At 46.0% G+C, this 15,152-nt stretch overlaps 2 protein-coding genes across 2 annotated transcripts; one reads left to right on the top strand and one right to left on the bottom strand.

Moving 5' to 3' along the window:
- Positions 1–2,076: 2,076 nt before the first annotated feature.
- LOC8040604 (chitinase-3-like protein 1) lies at positions 2,077–3,477 on the bottom strand. Its single transcript, XM_002414345.3, has one exon. The coding sequence runs from the start codon at positions 3,475–3,477 to the stop codon at positions 2,077–2,079; it is 1,401 nt and encodes a 466-aa protein (XP_002414390.3).
- Positions 3,478–8,505: 5,028 nt separating this feature from the next.
- On the top strand, positions 8,506–9,831 carry LOC8034299 (legumain-like). The gene has a single exon (XM_002408726.4). The coding sequence runs from the start codon at positions 8,506–8,508 to the stop codon at positions 9,829–9,831; it is 1,326 nt and encodes a 441-aa protein (XP_002408770.4).
- The last annotated feature ends 5,321 nt before the right edge of the window (positions 9,832–15,152 follow it).

Here is a 15,152-nt window from a genome sequence, read left to right on the forward strand (position 1 = left end):
AACCCAACACAGCACCGCGTGCAGAACCACCGAGTCCACAGAGAGTTTTAAAAAAGGGGGCCCCAGCAAAGGCCGCCAGTGAATACTCCCTACACGCGCCGTGGCCTTTCCCGGAAATGACAACAAACAGCAACGAAGGAAAAACAAAAGCAGCAACCGGCGTTTTGTGTTTCCAGACTGCACCGTTGGGGCATTGTTTGGCGCTTTCTGAGAGAGCTCCCGTGCGCCCTCTACTCTGATTTCTTTTCCCCTTAACAGCTGCCACGTTCTTTCGCGATTTGACAGACTTTCTAAAATAAAGGAGGACATGATGTTTGTTATTATTTTTTTACATAAGACCTTGAGCAAGGAAGGTGTACTTTAATTACACACGTTCAGTTCTGCTCCTCACAAAGACGGACCGAACTGTTTCATCATATAAAATATAGTTTCTAGCAACGTTCTTGCATTTGTGTAACTCCCGTGGAGGGGGTACCCGCCCCCCGCCCCCCCCCCTCCCCCGGGGTTCCCCCTTGTCCCCTTCAAGGGTAGACTAACGCGCTGTCTACAAACATGCCCTCACGAGGTTTGGGCAAACGCGCAGTTTCCGCACGAGTTGGGGGCACTGCGCTTGCGCAAGAACCAGATTCGCGTCAAGTGAAGTCTACGCATGCGCCCCGCCAATAGCAGCGCCACCACAGCGGAATGAAGTCAGCGCCTCGTGTTGGTCTTAGTTCGCCCCCCAGCTGACAGTGTGGTGGATGTTATGCGCTCGACGGGGCAATCAAGCGCCTCCCTTTCATCCCTTAACCCCGTTTTCGTTTAATTTTAGTGAGTATAAGCGGAGGAGCGTGATCACGTGATGAGAGATAGGCTTATGACTGGTCCAATGAGCCCTCAGCTTCCACCCCAGTGTCAGCGTAGGGATGAACTGAATATCGGCGCCTGGTGGAATCGTTTCACTACCCAGAGTGAGGATATTTCAACTTCGTCTGCTGGTGCAAGCACGTGCAATGCCAGGCTTCTATGCACTATAAAATGAAACCATAAACGCGTGGGTAGCGCTTACACTACCCATAGTGAGGAAAACAGGAGCGCCCCTAGCGAGCTTCTCACCACGATTATACTAGTCTGCTTTTCGAATTCTTCGGAGACGCTTAGGTAAAGCGCCATATAGACCCTGTGCTGCAAAAACTGTAACTGAAGTTACCATAGCAGCCGTGCTCCCAAGAAACGGTGGCGCGTCAAACGACGGGAGGTGAACTCAAGGGGTGAGGGTGGAAGCAGGTGGAAGCAGGCGTTGGTTTCCAGGTATGCTAAATCTGCCAAGCTTGATTGCAGTTTACTCTTGGTTATGTTCTTTTTTTAATTTCAGGGCGTTCTTTCAAATTAAATCATGCGCATTTACTGCATTAAACTTTACTTAATTTGTAGAACACGTTTCAGTCAAACATATATTTTTTTGGTTCACTCAAAAACGGCGTTATTTCTTATAGCACAGCAACCGCTACCGACATCATGCGGTACAAGTGCGGGAACTCTGATGATCATGATCATCCCACATATTCAGTATTTCACTATCTCTTTCTTAGCTTTCTCTCTCTCTCTTGCTCTTTGCAGTAAATATGGGTGGTCTACAACGGAAGTTCACCAAATCTCTTGCAAGCAGTTAAAAAGAGTCGATCACATCGCTCTAAAGTATGCCTTAAGCCCAAAGTTCGCCACACAGTCAAAACGCGTGGACGCTTAACTTCACTCTAAAAAATGCTTGCGCATCTACTCACCCGCAAAGCATTCGAAGAGCCGATCTCTGCGATCTACGAAATAGCTCAGCGAGTCATCAGGCGGAACATCCGTTTAGACCTAAAAATGAAGTCTGCGGTGGGACATTATGCGAAGCAAGCATGACAATGTCACAGCGCAGACTTCAATTTTAGGTTTAAACGGATGTTCCGCCTCATCATTCGCTGGGCTGATTTCGTAGATCGCAAAGATTGGCTCTTAGAGTATTTTTCCGGTTAATAGACGCGCAGGCCTTTTTTATATTGTAGTCTTGATTCCAGAAAGTGAGAGCTGTTGCGAATTGCTTTTTGTGTTTTACTTGGTTTGCTCTACTTTATCGATTCTACTCGCTGCAATGTGAACCCGGCTCCCATTCACTCTCGTGACTAGTGTCGTTGTGTTGTCTTCGACTGGCGTGTCCTCAACCTCAGTAAAAATGGACTTGACCAGCGGATTGAGGACTCCACACTGACCGCTATAGTCATCGTTGGACACGTCCCAGATCAGAACACCCCCAAGGTACTTCTTGTTTAAGAGAGACGCCAGCTTTCGTACGCTCGTCTCGTCTTCATAACCGATCCACAAGTTGTTACGCACCGCGTACGGCTTCTCACTTTCTTTGTCGTACCCAAACGTCCAGTTGGGGCTTCGCACAATGTTACACACCTCCTTGTAGGACAGCACACGCACCGCCGTAGCGTCACTCCAGTTGGGTATGCTCTTGTTTTTCTCCATAAAGTTGGCGAGAGTACACATGTACCCCGTCAGGGAAATGGTCAGGATGACTTTGTTTCGTGGAAGGCCGCTGGAGATGACCGTTTCAAGAGCGTCTTCGATGCTTTTACTTGTGTGGGTGTAATGGTGAAAAGGCATGAGAACCCGATCCGATCTGTTCGCTGCTTTGACCAGGCCGTGCGTAATGACGGCGACGTAGTCGAGAAATTTACCCAGTTTTCCCGGCCTCGAGCCAGACTTGAAAACGCCGGCATCATAGGGCGCCGTGATGACAAAAAGAAGTCCGTGGCGGTGCAGGATCTGCTTGAGATGCGACAGAAAGATGACCATGTGCTTCCGGTCCTGAGCCTTTACTGGAAACACCCTGTGGAGCACAAGGCCACTGAAGTGGTTCTCGATGACCCATTTGACGATGTCCACAATGAAGATCATGTAGGCCGTGGTGTTGGTAGTTGCGGCGTCCGAGAAATGAAGCTTCCCATCGTGGGCTTCGTCCCCGACTGAAATCAAGTGCTTAAGATGGGGATACGCCTTCTTTATGGCATCCCGGATCTGTCCCATATGCTCCTTGGACTCCAGGAACGCCGAGGTCAGGTCGACGCTTTCATTGTCCCAGCCGAACAGAATGCGCAGCGGCAGCACCAGGTGTGAGCAGTAGTTTCCCGGTAAGTCAGTGGCTCGGTACGGGTTCTCCTTGTCGTACTTGAGACCGACGTTGAGATGGCAGAGGATCGGCACGGGACCGTGACGCTGCCTTCGTAACCATACCGGGAAAACTGGAGATGCCCGGATGTCGTCGGCGCTGCGGGCGTCATGCGTGACGACGCAGAGGAAGATGCCCAACAGGAGTATGGTTACGGCAACGCAGGTGGTGACAGTGTACGAGGCGCATCTCCTTACGGAGGGGTCTCGGTGTGCCGAGAAGCTTCTCCCGCGGGACTGTTGCAGGAGCCACTGCTCGTCTTCTAGCGACAGCGACATTGCGGCGCTGCGCTACGAGCGAGTGCATCTGCTTCTTCTTCGTCGAGGGTAGACTTAATGGACGCCGAGGTTCACTTGATTCTCGTCTTCTCTCGGGGGGATCGGTGGCCGAGTGGGCTAAAGCGCACACCCAGCTCGACGCGCGTGGAGCGAAAGCTCGCGCTGCAGAACCCAGGGATCCTGGGCTCGAGCCCCACCCCTGCCCGTTTCGATCTGGATGAGCATCGTACCGGCGTGCGGTCGTGTATCACTACTGCGTGGTGCACGTTAAAGACCCCAGGCTAGCGGTTGTACCGCACTGGCTAAATTGCTCATCTACAGTGGGTAACAATGTCGCCATGTTCTGGCAGACTAAACTCCTGCTGTATAAACAACTAACGACTAATTTGTTTTTTTTTTCTCGTCTTCTTCATTTCTTTTTTTTTAAGGTATACTGAAGCGATTTTGTATTTGAGAAAAAAAAACACTTCAATAGCCTTCATTCGGTCTCAAGGATCACGAATATTGGCGTTATTTCTCAATTTGGTGAACGGAGGCTGTAGAGATTAATTTTCAAAGTACCGCCGAAGAAGCCCCTCCTTCCATGGCGTGACGTCACACTATGAGTTTTCGGAATCCCTGCTCTCGCGCATCTCCAGCCGCTGTCAAAGCTATGCACGCGCAATTTTGCTGTCTTGAAAGAGGTTAAAAAGAAACGTCACGACTGGTGCGAATGCGGAGAAATATACTTGGAAAGCGTGCAATTGCACGCGCTGCCCCACGAGCGACACGCGCTTAACGGCCCAAAGATCCTAGTAAGGCGACACGACAGGTCGGAGTTTTCCCGCATTTTCTCGCGTTTAGTTACATCTTCTGGGAAAACGAACTGTGATATTCAAATTAATGGGATAAAAATAAGCCAGAATTCACCTCTAACTCACTTTTGTTAAGAAGTGTTTCAGCTTCCCTTTAACTCGGTTTTGGCTCGGACATCGGTTCTCGCTGACTCTAGTTCCCTTGATCAAAAAAGCAACAGCAACAACAACAAAAAAAAAAAACAAGTACGTTTATTTTAATTAGTTTGTATTTATTTTGTATATGGTGGGGGGACTACGAGGGGAAATTGGGCTCTGGCTCGCTTCTCCCAGCAGCCGAGAGCGGCGCTACGTAATAGAGCTTTATGCCTCATATATCGCTCTCACCATAGTATCATCTGTAAGCTGGCAGAAGTGCAACAGCGGCAAAGACAATTCCAGTCTTTGTAAACGGTGTGGAAAAAAAACACAAAAAACTGAAGCATACGGCGAGTATAAGAAAGAATATAACAATAATAATTTCATTTTATTTCTATCACAACTTGGTGGTGGCGATCAAAGCACGGAGCTTCCTATTGAGCTGACGTGTCCTTGGTCACCTACAACCATTGTTAAAGCGCACAGCGTCGGACGAAAAGCAGGAAATAAAGATACACAGAAGAAATAATGTACAAAAGTCACCATAAAGGCTGAACTCCATGGGGCGTATACGCTGCGAAAAATCGACGAATTTTGCCCTTCGGCTTTTGCTCTGCGTGTGAAATGAACTCAGTGGCTGCTATGTCACACGCAAAGCGAGCGTGCCGTCGGGCGGCGTACGTCAGTTATTCGTGGCATAATTCGCTCCATGGAGTTCAGCCTTAACATCAGAGATGAAACACATAGACAGTAAATGCAACTAATAATCCTAACCATCCATACTAAACGATAGAATAAAAATTATAGAATTATGAATGGCCGTGGTTACATTTACGGCTGAAGAATACCTCTGTTATGTTCAGGTCGGTTTCGAATCCACTTCGCTTCTTCGTGTTGTTCCTTCTATGCTATACTCTGTTTCACCCTGTGTTGTACCGCAGGAAAGGCTACAAGCGCGAGCTCTTTGCTATAGGGCACACCTCGGCGGCACACGCTCTTTGCTATAGGGCACACCTCGGCGGCACAAGCTCTCATGCATTAAGGGCAGCTGCCAACGCTATGTGCTCGCGCTTCTAGCCTTCGCTGCGGTACAACATAAGGTGAAACGGAGTATAGCCATCTGTGGCAGCGTCCCCCGAACACCTGCGACGCTGCGGAACGGCACGCGCCAAGAGCGCGCGAGCTGCTGCGCGCTCTTTGATTGTTTGCTTTCTTATCTTTTTCTGCTTCGAAAATTAAAGCAGTTTTCAATATAGCTGCCTAGGCTGACTCCACAACCGCTACTACCTCTGCAGAGTGGAACAAAATGCTCAAACTCTGCCCGTTTTTGTTAGCATTTCTTAAATCCTGGAATACAAGGTGGCTCTGCTTCCATTATGGTAATTATGCAAGCGTTTTATATGCAAGAATAGTAAAATCGCTATCGCCCGTACGTTAATCACACCTACATTTCAAGCCCACCATGGTCTGGATTTCTTTCCCGATTCCGATATGACGATACCGGATACAGTTTGGCCGACAAGCTGCCCGCCCTCTTAGAACTCGGATAAAAACTGATCGAGCAAATTGCCAGCACCCACCTAAACACCACCACCCGAACGGCGTGCACTGCTCTTGACCACGCGAAACAGTCATGCAGAAGCGAAAATATATTTTGCATGGAGACAACAACACGAATTCGCCATAAAGTTTGTCGCGTGACAGGGTATTTATATTTTATTGCCAGGCACGGTAGCCAAGGGGGGGGGGGGGGGGGGGTCCTTTCCTCCCTCCCCGAATTCTTCCATTTTGCTGGGACCCTCCTCTCCCCCCCTCCCCCTCATACAGCATTTTGTCATGGGCGGGCCCCCCCCCCCCCCCCCCCCCCCCCCCCCCCCCCCCGAAACAAAATCCTGGCTACGTGCCTGTTTATTGCAGAAGTGGAATAAAACACTCACAAATGCTCGGTGGGCGGTCATCTTCCTGTACGTTTCAAGTCCTGCTCATGTTCTTCGATTCTTAAAGGCACAACGATAATTGGACATTATCGAGACAAGACGACTCGCGAAATCTCGGAAGCGCATTGCATGAACAACTTGGGAGACTGCTGCGTTAGCCACCCGGCCATCAGTGGCACTGCTTCAAACCAAAACCTTGTTTTTAGGTTGAACTATGGCGCAAATACATTGCAATTAAATGATGTTGTGTCGCGTGTGACACGCACTGCATGCCCTGCGTGTCTTTCGGAACGTCCTCTTCTTCTTCCTTTTGTGTATAAATTCAGTTACGAGTCAGCGCTTGTGTGTTATGCATGTTCCTTTTCACTGTCCTTGTCTTTTTGTGCGCTGCTCTGTTCAATATGTTACATTTTATTCTTCGCTTCGTCACGAGATCATCTAGCAGACGAAGTTTTGGTACGTTCGCTTTCAGACCAAAGAAGAAAGGATAGGTCCACTGAAAGGTTAAATTTTACTTTCGCATTTCGGCGCAGGAAGGTTGGTTGCTTTGTTGTTGTAGTAGTCGAAGTTGAAGAAGATGTGCTGTGCAGTGAAGTGATCAAATTCAGAAGTACGCCTCGTAGAGGTTGCGTGACAAACTGTCCAACACGGCGCTGGCCACTGCGGCGTGAGGCACGTTGCTTGCGGCACTTTAGGTCCGACATCGTCCGATAGTTATGAATCGTCACAACGGGTCTCCTTGAAGAGAGTTTGAGATGACTACCCGAAAAACCACATCCTCGGGGGTATATTTTCGTCAAAGGGCACGCGGTAAGTGTCCCATCTTTTCGCCATAAGACCTAGTGTAGACTGTGGTCACTGACAAGATGAGAACGACAGAAAGAAGACGCCTCGGCAACGCTTCGGCGTCCCTTGCACCTTGACTGCGCGCGCGAAGCCATAGCGCGGCAGAAGGCACGGAGTGCATGCTGGAGGCCAGGCGTTCAAAAGACACGCTCCAACGTTCTCAATATGTCGGTGACTGTAGCACGCTTGGTGTGGTCGGACCTTCCCTCTGGTCTGCTGAACTTGGCAGTCGGGGCTCCATTCACATCACCAGTATCATCACTGCCTTGACAGAACCTAATTAGAAGATATGTTTAACATATAGCTCGTGTCAGCGGAATGCTCACTGGGCATACTGATTGTCCAAGCTTATTACGTTCAAGATACTTGCTTAGTAATTTGGTCTTCGACCTTCTTATCAGCTTATGCCGCATCATCGTTGGCCGCGAACTTATAATGAAATGTTCGGGAGTCGCCACGCCATGCGTTTGTAAAGCTACCTGTGGCATGTAGTGCTGAAGAAATAGGAACTGTCTTGGTATAACATCAGGAGCGCTGTAAAGTCCGGACCCACCTCCGGTCTTGGCTGGTGTGTTTGGATCTATCTCGGCGTGCGCGGTCCCATGAAGCTAATATGCATTCAAGAATTCTTGTCATTTCCTGCGATATGTGCATTATATTTAAGAATCCTTGGCTTTCTGCTTACTCCTAATGACTGATATCGCTTATGCTCAAAACGTATTTCTTTGGCTTCGATAATTTGCTTGGTTTGCACTTTCTAGGTGGGATATTTCCATGAAGAAGCAACAGCACTCGTTGACATGATGGCCGCTGCCACATCGGCTGTGGCACTGCGTTTTCAAAGAGGTGTTCACAATGTGTCCGAAGCTTTTGTACTCCGGACAGTCTGAATTTTCGTAACGATTAGCGTTTGGAGTACATCACAAAAGTTAGAGGCATATACACATCTCCAAGAATATATATTTTTATCGCTTCACTGGTATTTAGCAGCTCTATACGCCTCAAGCTAGTTGAGAGGAAAATGTGTTCTGTGTAGTGTGAATAATGAAGCGGTATCAATGCAATCTTTCTCAAGGCTTATAACAGATATATTATTGGCGAAGACAATGATCACAGAAGGATTATAGTACCTACCGACTCACAATCGCAGTCAGGAATCTACGAATTATATTATGTCGATTTCGGGATCGGAGATCCATTTAGCACCGTTTTATTATAATATCTAATAAAGTGGAGGTGAAGAAAATAGATGCCTAGCTTTTTAAAACCCTCTTTCAACAGCGACAAACTGGAGTACTCTGACTCCATTAACCATGCTGTCACTAATGGCAATTCGCCCGCCTCCGGCGTTAGCCTTTCTATTTGCATTTGCCGTCGCAACCCTTATACCTGCCACCAAAACCCAAGAAGAAGACGATGTGAAGATATGGGCCCTTCTCGTGGCGGGTTCTAAGGGGTACATCAACTACCGCCACCAGGCAGACGTCTGCCACGCGTACCACATCCTGAAACAAAATGGTGTTTTAGAAGAACGCATTGTGGTTATGATGTACGACGACATCGCGCACAACGAACTGAATCCAACACCAGGAGTCATACTCAACTACCCCAACGGACCTAATGTTTACGCTGGAGTGCCAAAGGACTACACCGGAGACCTGGTTTCAGCGTATAATTTTTTGAGCATCCTGCAAGGAGAGGCAGTTGAGGGGGGTAGCGGAAAGGTAATAGCAAGCGGTCCGAACGACCACGTGTTCGTCTACTTCGCCGACCATGGCGGTCCTGGTCTTATAGCTTTTCCGAACGACAATCTTCATGCGACAAGCCTAAACGGGGCTCTGAAGCTGATGCACCAGCAGAACAAATTTGCAAAGCTGGTCTTCTACCTCGAGTCTTGTGAGTCCGGCTCTATGTTCCAGCACCTCTTGCCTGACGACATCAACGTGTATGCGACGACGGCGGCAAACGGCGAGGAACCGTCCGCAGCGTGTTACTACGACAAATTTAGGAACACGTATTTGGGAGATGTCTACAGCGTCAACTGGATGCATGACACTCGGTGCGGGATCCCGGGTTATGAAACGCTCCAGGACCAGTTAGAAATCGTCAAGTCTGAGACTTACACAAGCCACGTCATGGAGTATGGTGACTTGAAGATGGGGAGAATGAAGATTAGCGAGTTCCAAGGCGCAGAAGGTGGCCCTTTTGAAGTTTTGGCCAAGGCACCTCTGGACACAGTTCCCAGCAGAGATGTGCCCGTTGACATTGTCCGCCGTAAACTCATGAATGCGACGGACCTTCAGGTTGCACTCTCGCTGAAGCAAGACCTGGATCGGATGCTGCTACTCCGTACTTTCCTCAAGGGCAAGATGACGGCGCTTGTGAAGTTTGTGACGCGTGGTGACGCTGAAAAGAGCGAGCTGTTGCTCGAAGCAAAGATTCCCCTGAGGGACCACAGCTGTTACGAGCAAGCCGTAAGCCACTTCGACGCCAAATGCTTCGAACTCTCGGCTAACCCACGCTCCCTCGCACACTTGCGCTTGCTTGTAAACATGTGCGAAGAAAACATTTCCATTTATGACATTCGCCGAGCGATGGACTATATATGCACTCATGAAAGAATAGTCGGTATAGTCTAGCTCTTGACTGCCAGCTTTATCAAGCCTTTCCATTTTCAAGATGATGCGGTACAGTAATTAAAAAATGTATTCTCCACATGAGAATACGCCTTTTTTTATCACGTGTGCCTTGCTTTGATAAAATCTTTGCATTGTCTGATTCCTTGACTAGTTCGCACCGCATAAAAATTCCACTTTTGAATATGTGTAGTTCACGGACTATATATAGTCCGTTAAATACGGTACTATACTAAAGTATATCTGTGAAAAAAACGAGTATAAACTCAAAAGCGAATCAAATTTTCGCCTTGCATATGTACAGAGGCATAAATAGGGTAAATTAACAGGTTGTTTAAGCAATCTGTATGAAGTGATCAAGACTGTCTGAGGATCACGTTCGACCGTAGCCTCCTCTATGAGCGTGAAAGTGCTTTGGCGGTGCCATCTTCTGGTTTCTATCTGTGAAGTCATGACCAGGGTTTTGCTTCGCCATAAAGTCACAAATTCTAACCTTGCCTACGTGTCATCGGTTGAGCATGACAATTTTGATGTTATGTGTAAAAAGCACAGTAGAAACTTGGATGCTTAAAATCAACCCCCCCCCCCCCCCGCCCTCACCCCCTCCGACGAGTAGGAGCGCGGGCTGCGTAGTAGGAACCGCTCATTAATGCTACCGCAGATTCATTGTATTCGCCTGAATGTTTAGGCCAAGCCATTTGTCGAGCAGGTAGAGCGTTGGATCCCCACAAACTGTGTTGTGGTTTTTACTTTCGTTGTTCAGTAAAATATTTTATGCTCATACATTATAACGCAACCCCGAAACTGCATAAAGCGGAAAAAAACGAAACACACACACGCACACGCAGACACACACACGCACACACATACACACGCAAACGCACGCACACACACACATTCTCTAACGTAACATTTCATCTCTGACCTGTTTATTTGCTCCCTGACATTTTGTGCATTATACTTTTCGCTTCTATTTATTTTTAGGGGTTTAGGCGTATTGCGAGCACGTCCGAAACGCACAGGACCGTGCAAAAGGAGATAAGGCATTGTTTCTGTTTGGTTGTGTTTCAAAAATATCATTTTATAACTGTAAGATATCAATACATACATTATATTCATTTAGAGGGCCTCACCACCTACTGTCAAGCTACTCACAACTTTATAATACTCAGCGCTGCAAAATCAAGTATTTGCTACCATGTAATGCATGGTTTTTCTGCTTCGCAGTAATGCGTAGTCATATCTCATCGGCTAGACGATCCTAACAGCAGCCGTAAATGTACTGCTTTTGCACACGCTAGTCCCACCCATTGTTTATGAGCTCCGCAAACAAGACGTAAATCAGACCTGCGCACACCAGGTTAACAAACAGAAATGAGGTCAAACATTTTTGCTTACTTTCGCAACCCAGCAACCTTGCAGGTGTTCAAGACTACATAGGAGGAATTGGACTGTTTGCTTTCAAAGCCTCATCACATTTACACCAGAGTAGTGAGGGCAAGTTTTATGAATAACGTCTGATGAAAAACTTCTTTCAGTCAAACAAAGACTCAGGTGAGCAAGTATAAAATGGACATTACAAGGATGAAGACGGGCGATGGGTAAATTGCAAAAATTACATTGTTGTCCCTTTTGTCCCGGGTGCATCTTTCGACGCGGTTGGTGGAGCGCAGGCTTATAAATGATTTTTGGAAAAAAAGCGATGTATTTGTAATGGTTTCAAGAAGATTGTCCGGCTGGTCTGTTGGAAACAGACAATTAGGAATAATGCCATAGTTTTCACATGATCCCTCACCTCAAAATCGTGCAGGCCGTCCCACGTTGAATTGCGTTGCAAAATTTGTTTCCATGATGAGCAGCTGCTTTAGTTATTGTGAATTAAGAAACAGTAACACTATCGATGTACCTGGGGCCCCGTATGAGATCATAAACAAGCAAAAAGCATAGATTGCAAACGGTCAGATGCAGTTTAGTTGCCACCTTCGTTTGCATGCTTGAGCCTCCCCATCTGGTCACCAATTGGAGCCGATGCACAATCAGCGGTGTCAAACTACGAGCAATCGAATTGTTTACATCTGCGGCGAGCTGCAATAATTACTATTGTAAGCACGATGTTTTGTTTCAACGCTGACAGCGAAAGCAGAACATGATGAACCATGCGCAATCCTGCAAGGCCGACGCGTCAACAAGGATCACCGTCAGCGCGTTCCATCATCGGGAACCTACAAAAGGCATCGCTTATTTGGGGCTTTTTTAAGGAGGTTGTGCTTGAATGTTTACGCCGTTTTGTACCGATGAGCACTAAATTTGCACGCAAGCATAACCCGTGGATAACTCGTGAACTTCTGCACTTGAAACGGAGAATTAATCGTGTTAGGAAGTGCAACAAATTTTTACCTATCTCTGAAATGAGAAGACAACTTAAAGCAATAATTCGCCTCGCCAAGTTTCGATTCAATAGTGTCACTCTGCAAACATTTTTCAAAGAATCGCCTGATAAATTCTGGAGGGCGTTATTGCCGGCCCGAAAAAAGATTTCCACGCTTTTCGTTTCAGACAATCTGGTAGACGATGATATCGCTATCGCAGAAGGTTTTAACGAATATTTTGCGTCTGTCTTCACTACGGATAACGGCACCGTGGCTTGTTTTGAACAGCTGTCCACTTTATCAACGTTACCTGATATCATTATCTCTACTCAAGGATTATTCTCAGCTCTGCTTAATCTTCCAGCAAAGAAAGCCATTGGTGCTGACGTATTCCAAATTCATTTTTGATTCACTACGCTGAGTGGTGCTAGAAATATCTTTACCTTATTTTTCAAAGATCTTTAACAGAATCTGTCATTCCTGCTGAGTGGAAATATGCAAAAGTAATTCACGTTCATAAAACTGGCTCCCTGCTACTTCCGGTAAACTATAGGCCTATTTCATTACTTCCTTACTGTTCGAAACTGCTAGAACATATTGTTTTTAAACACCTCGCGAGTTACTTAGAAAAAAAATGCTTTTTTCTTTTCAAATCAACATGGTTTCCGTCATGGCCTTTCTACTACGACTCAGTTACTTGAAACAGTCCATGATTTCGCAAATATCCTGAATCGATCCAAACAAATTGACGTCATATTCCTAGATCTTTCTAAAGCTTTTGATAGAGTATCACATAGTAAACTTCTCCTTAAACTTAAATCAATTGTTCGAAACGAAGGAATCTTTCGCTGGCTCGAGAACTACTTACAGGACAGAAAGCAGTATGTACAGATCAACTCGAGTGAATCATCATTAATCCCTGTTTTATCGGGTGTTCCGCAAGGGTCGGTCCTAGGGCCATTACTGTTCTTAATTTTTATAAACGATTTCACCGCTAATATTCCAGTACGTGTTCGACTGTTTGCAGACGATGTGGTTTCATTTACAGAAGTCAATGAAATAAGTGACCAGATTCTACTAAACACCTGCTTGTCCAAGATGGCGCACTGGTGCGACTCGTGGCAGATGTCATTGAATGTCAAGAAGTGTGTTCGAATGCATATAACTCGTAAATTAAGTCATCTTGCTTTCGATTATTCCATTAATAGTACTTCACTAGCCGAAGTTACTTCTTATAAATACTTGGGTGTCATTATATCGAATGACCTACGCTGGAACACTCATATCATGTCTACTGCGCGCAAAGCACTATCCAAGTTATGGTACTTAAGAAGAAATTTAATACATGCCTCTTCCGACGTTAAATTGACAGCCTATAAAACTTTCATATTACCCATCCTAGAATACTCTTCGGTGGTTTGGGATTCGTTTACAAGTACCAACATAAACGTCCTCGAAAATGTTCAAAGAAAACGTTTACGCTTCATTCATAATAAATTCCAGCGAAAATATCCCGTCTCTGAACTGCACGCCCTTTGTGGGGTGAACTTACTAAAGCATAGACGCATGTTTACGAGAATAAAGTTTCTATTTGATTTATTAAACAACCGGTTCAAAATCGATATCTCTAAATATATTTCACCCGCACCTCAAGATTATCCCATGCGAAGTTATCATTGCAAAACGCTCAAAGAATTCAACTGTCGGATTAATGCATTTAAGTACTGTTTTTTCTCAAGGACTGTTCACGAATGGAACTCCCTGCCAGGCGATAAAATAACAGCATCACCAGAGTCCTCCTTCTTTAATAAACTCCGAGATTTTTGTGATACTTGTATCTGATGCTCATTTATTAATTTTTTTGCGATGAATATAGTCTTTGTATAACGCTATTTGTGTGTTTTTGTATCAGCTAGAACGAATATCCTTGTGCTTGTTACCTGCTGTTTTTTTTGTTATTATTGTTTTTGTGTACCCATATGTTGTAAACCACTCCTACCACGTCTCCTGAAATAGGAGACAGTAGTATTAATAAATAAAAATAAAAAAAAATAATAAGACCGTGGATCAGTTCCGCAGCGGGAGCAAGGTCAGCAGTGTCTTTTTACGAACTTTTGATAGGTATACAGGTGAGAATTTGTGTCGGCAGGGTTTTTTCTCTTGCAGTTTGAGTTGTGCCCTGTTTCAAAGCAGAACATTTTGCCAGCCTGATCTGGTGTGTGTTTTCTGATTTTACTTCGTGAGTAAGGGCTGAAAAAGAAGGAAATAATGTTTGAAGGCTATAGTGACTCATGCCGATAAGTAAGAACTGAAGCAGAAGGCTTGAAGTCGCTTAAAATACTTAAGTGACATTGTTGACGAGGTAATAACAGTCGCAGCTAATTTGAAGGGGACTAGAAATTATGTTAAATAATTTAGAGTCAAAATCAAAACATAACACAAGTGCAGACAACAAAACAAGTGCACCTCAAATTACAGACCAAGAGCAGTACCAAGGGGTGAACGACCTGCAGGGAAAAAAGGAATACCTCCGGGAGACGATCCATTTGAGATTGCAGACATTCTTTGTGGAGATTAGGTGATTCGTGCAAGCCTGTCCTAGACTTGGATGTGGTATTTGTCATAGAGTCCACACATCAGAGGGAGCACAGAAACTATGCCACCATATGTTTTGTCTCTCAAGAAACATAAAACGCCGCCATGGCAAATGGTGAATTAAAACAGACTTGATGCCACAAGACTCGTGTTACCAAGCTTAAAACGTCAGTGTGCGCACGAGCGTCTGACATGACCTTTGACAATGTTTTGGTATTTATCAAACCCAAAATGAGTGAGTCGAGAACTGCATGTCTGACGAGGAATTAGACAATGCACCTTGCCCTTCTTCCATTTCAGAAGTGTAAAGCTACTCACACTGTTGCCAGCACTGCCTTCATCGCAAGGGTTCGGCAGTCT

This window comes from Ixodes scapularis, unplaced genomic scaffold, assembly GCF_016920785.2.
Source record: "Ixodes scapularis isolate PalLabHiFi unplaced genomic scaffold, ASM1692078v2 PGA_scaffold11__112_contigs__length_91849675, whole genome shotgun sequence".
NCBI classification, from domain to species: Eukaryota; Metazoa; Arthropoda; class Arachnida; order Ixodida; family Ixodidae; genus Ixodes; species Ixodes scapularis.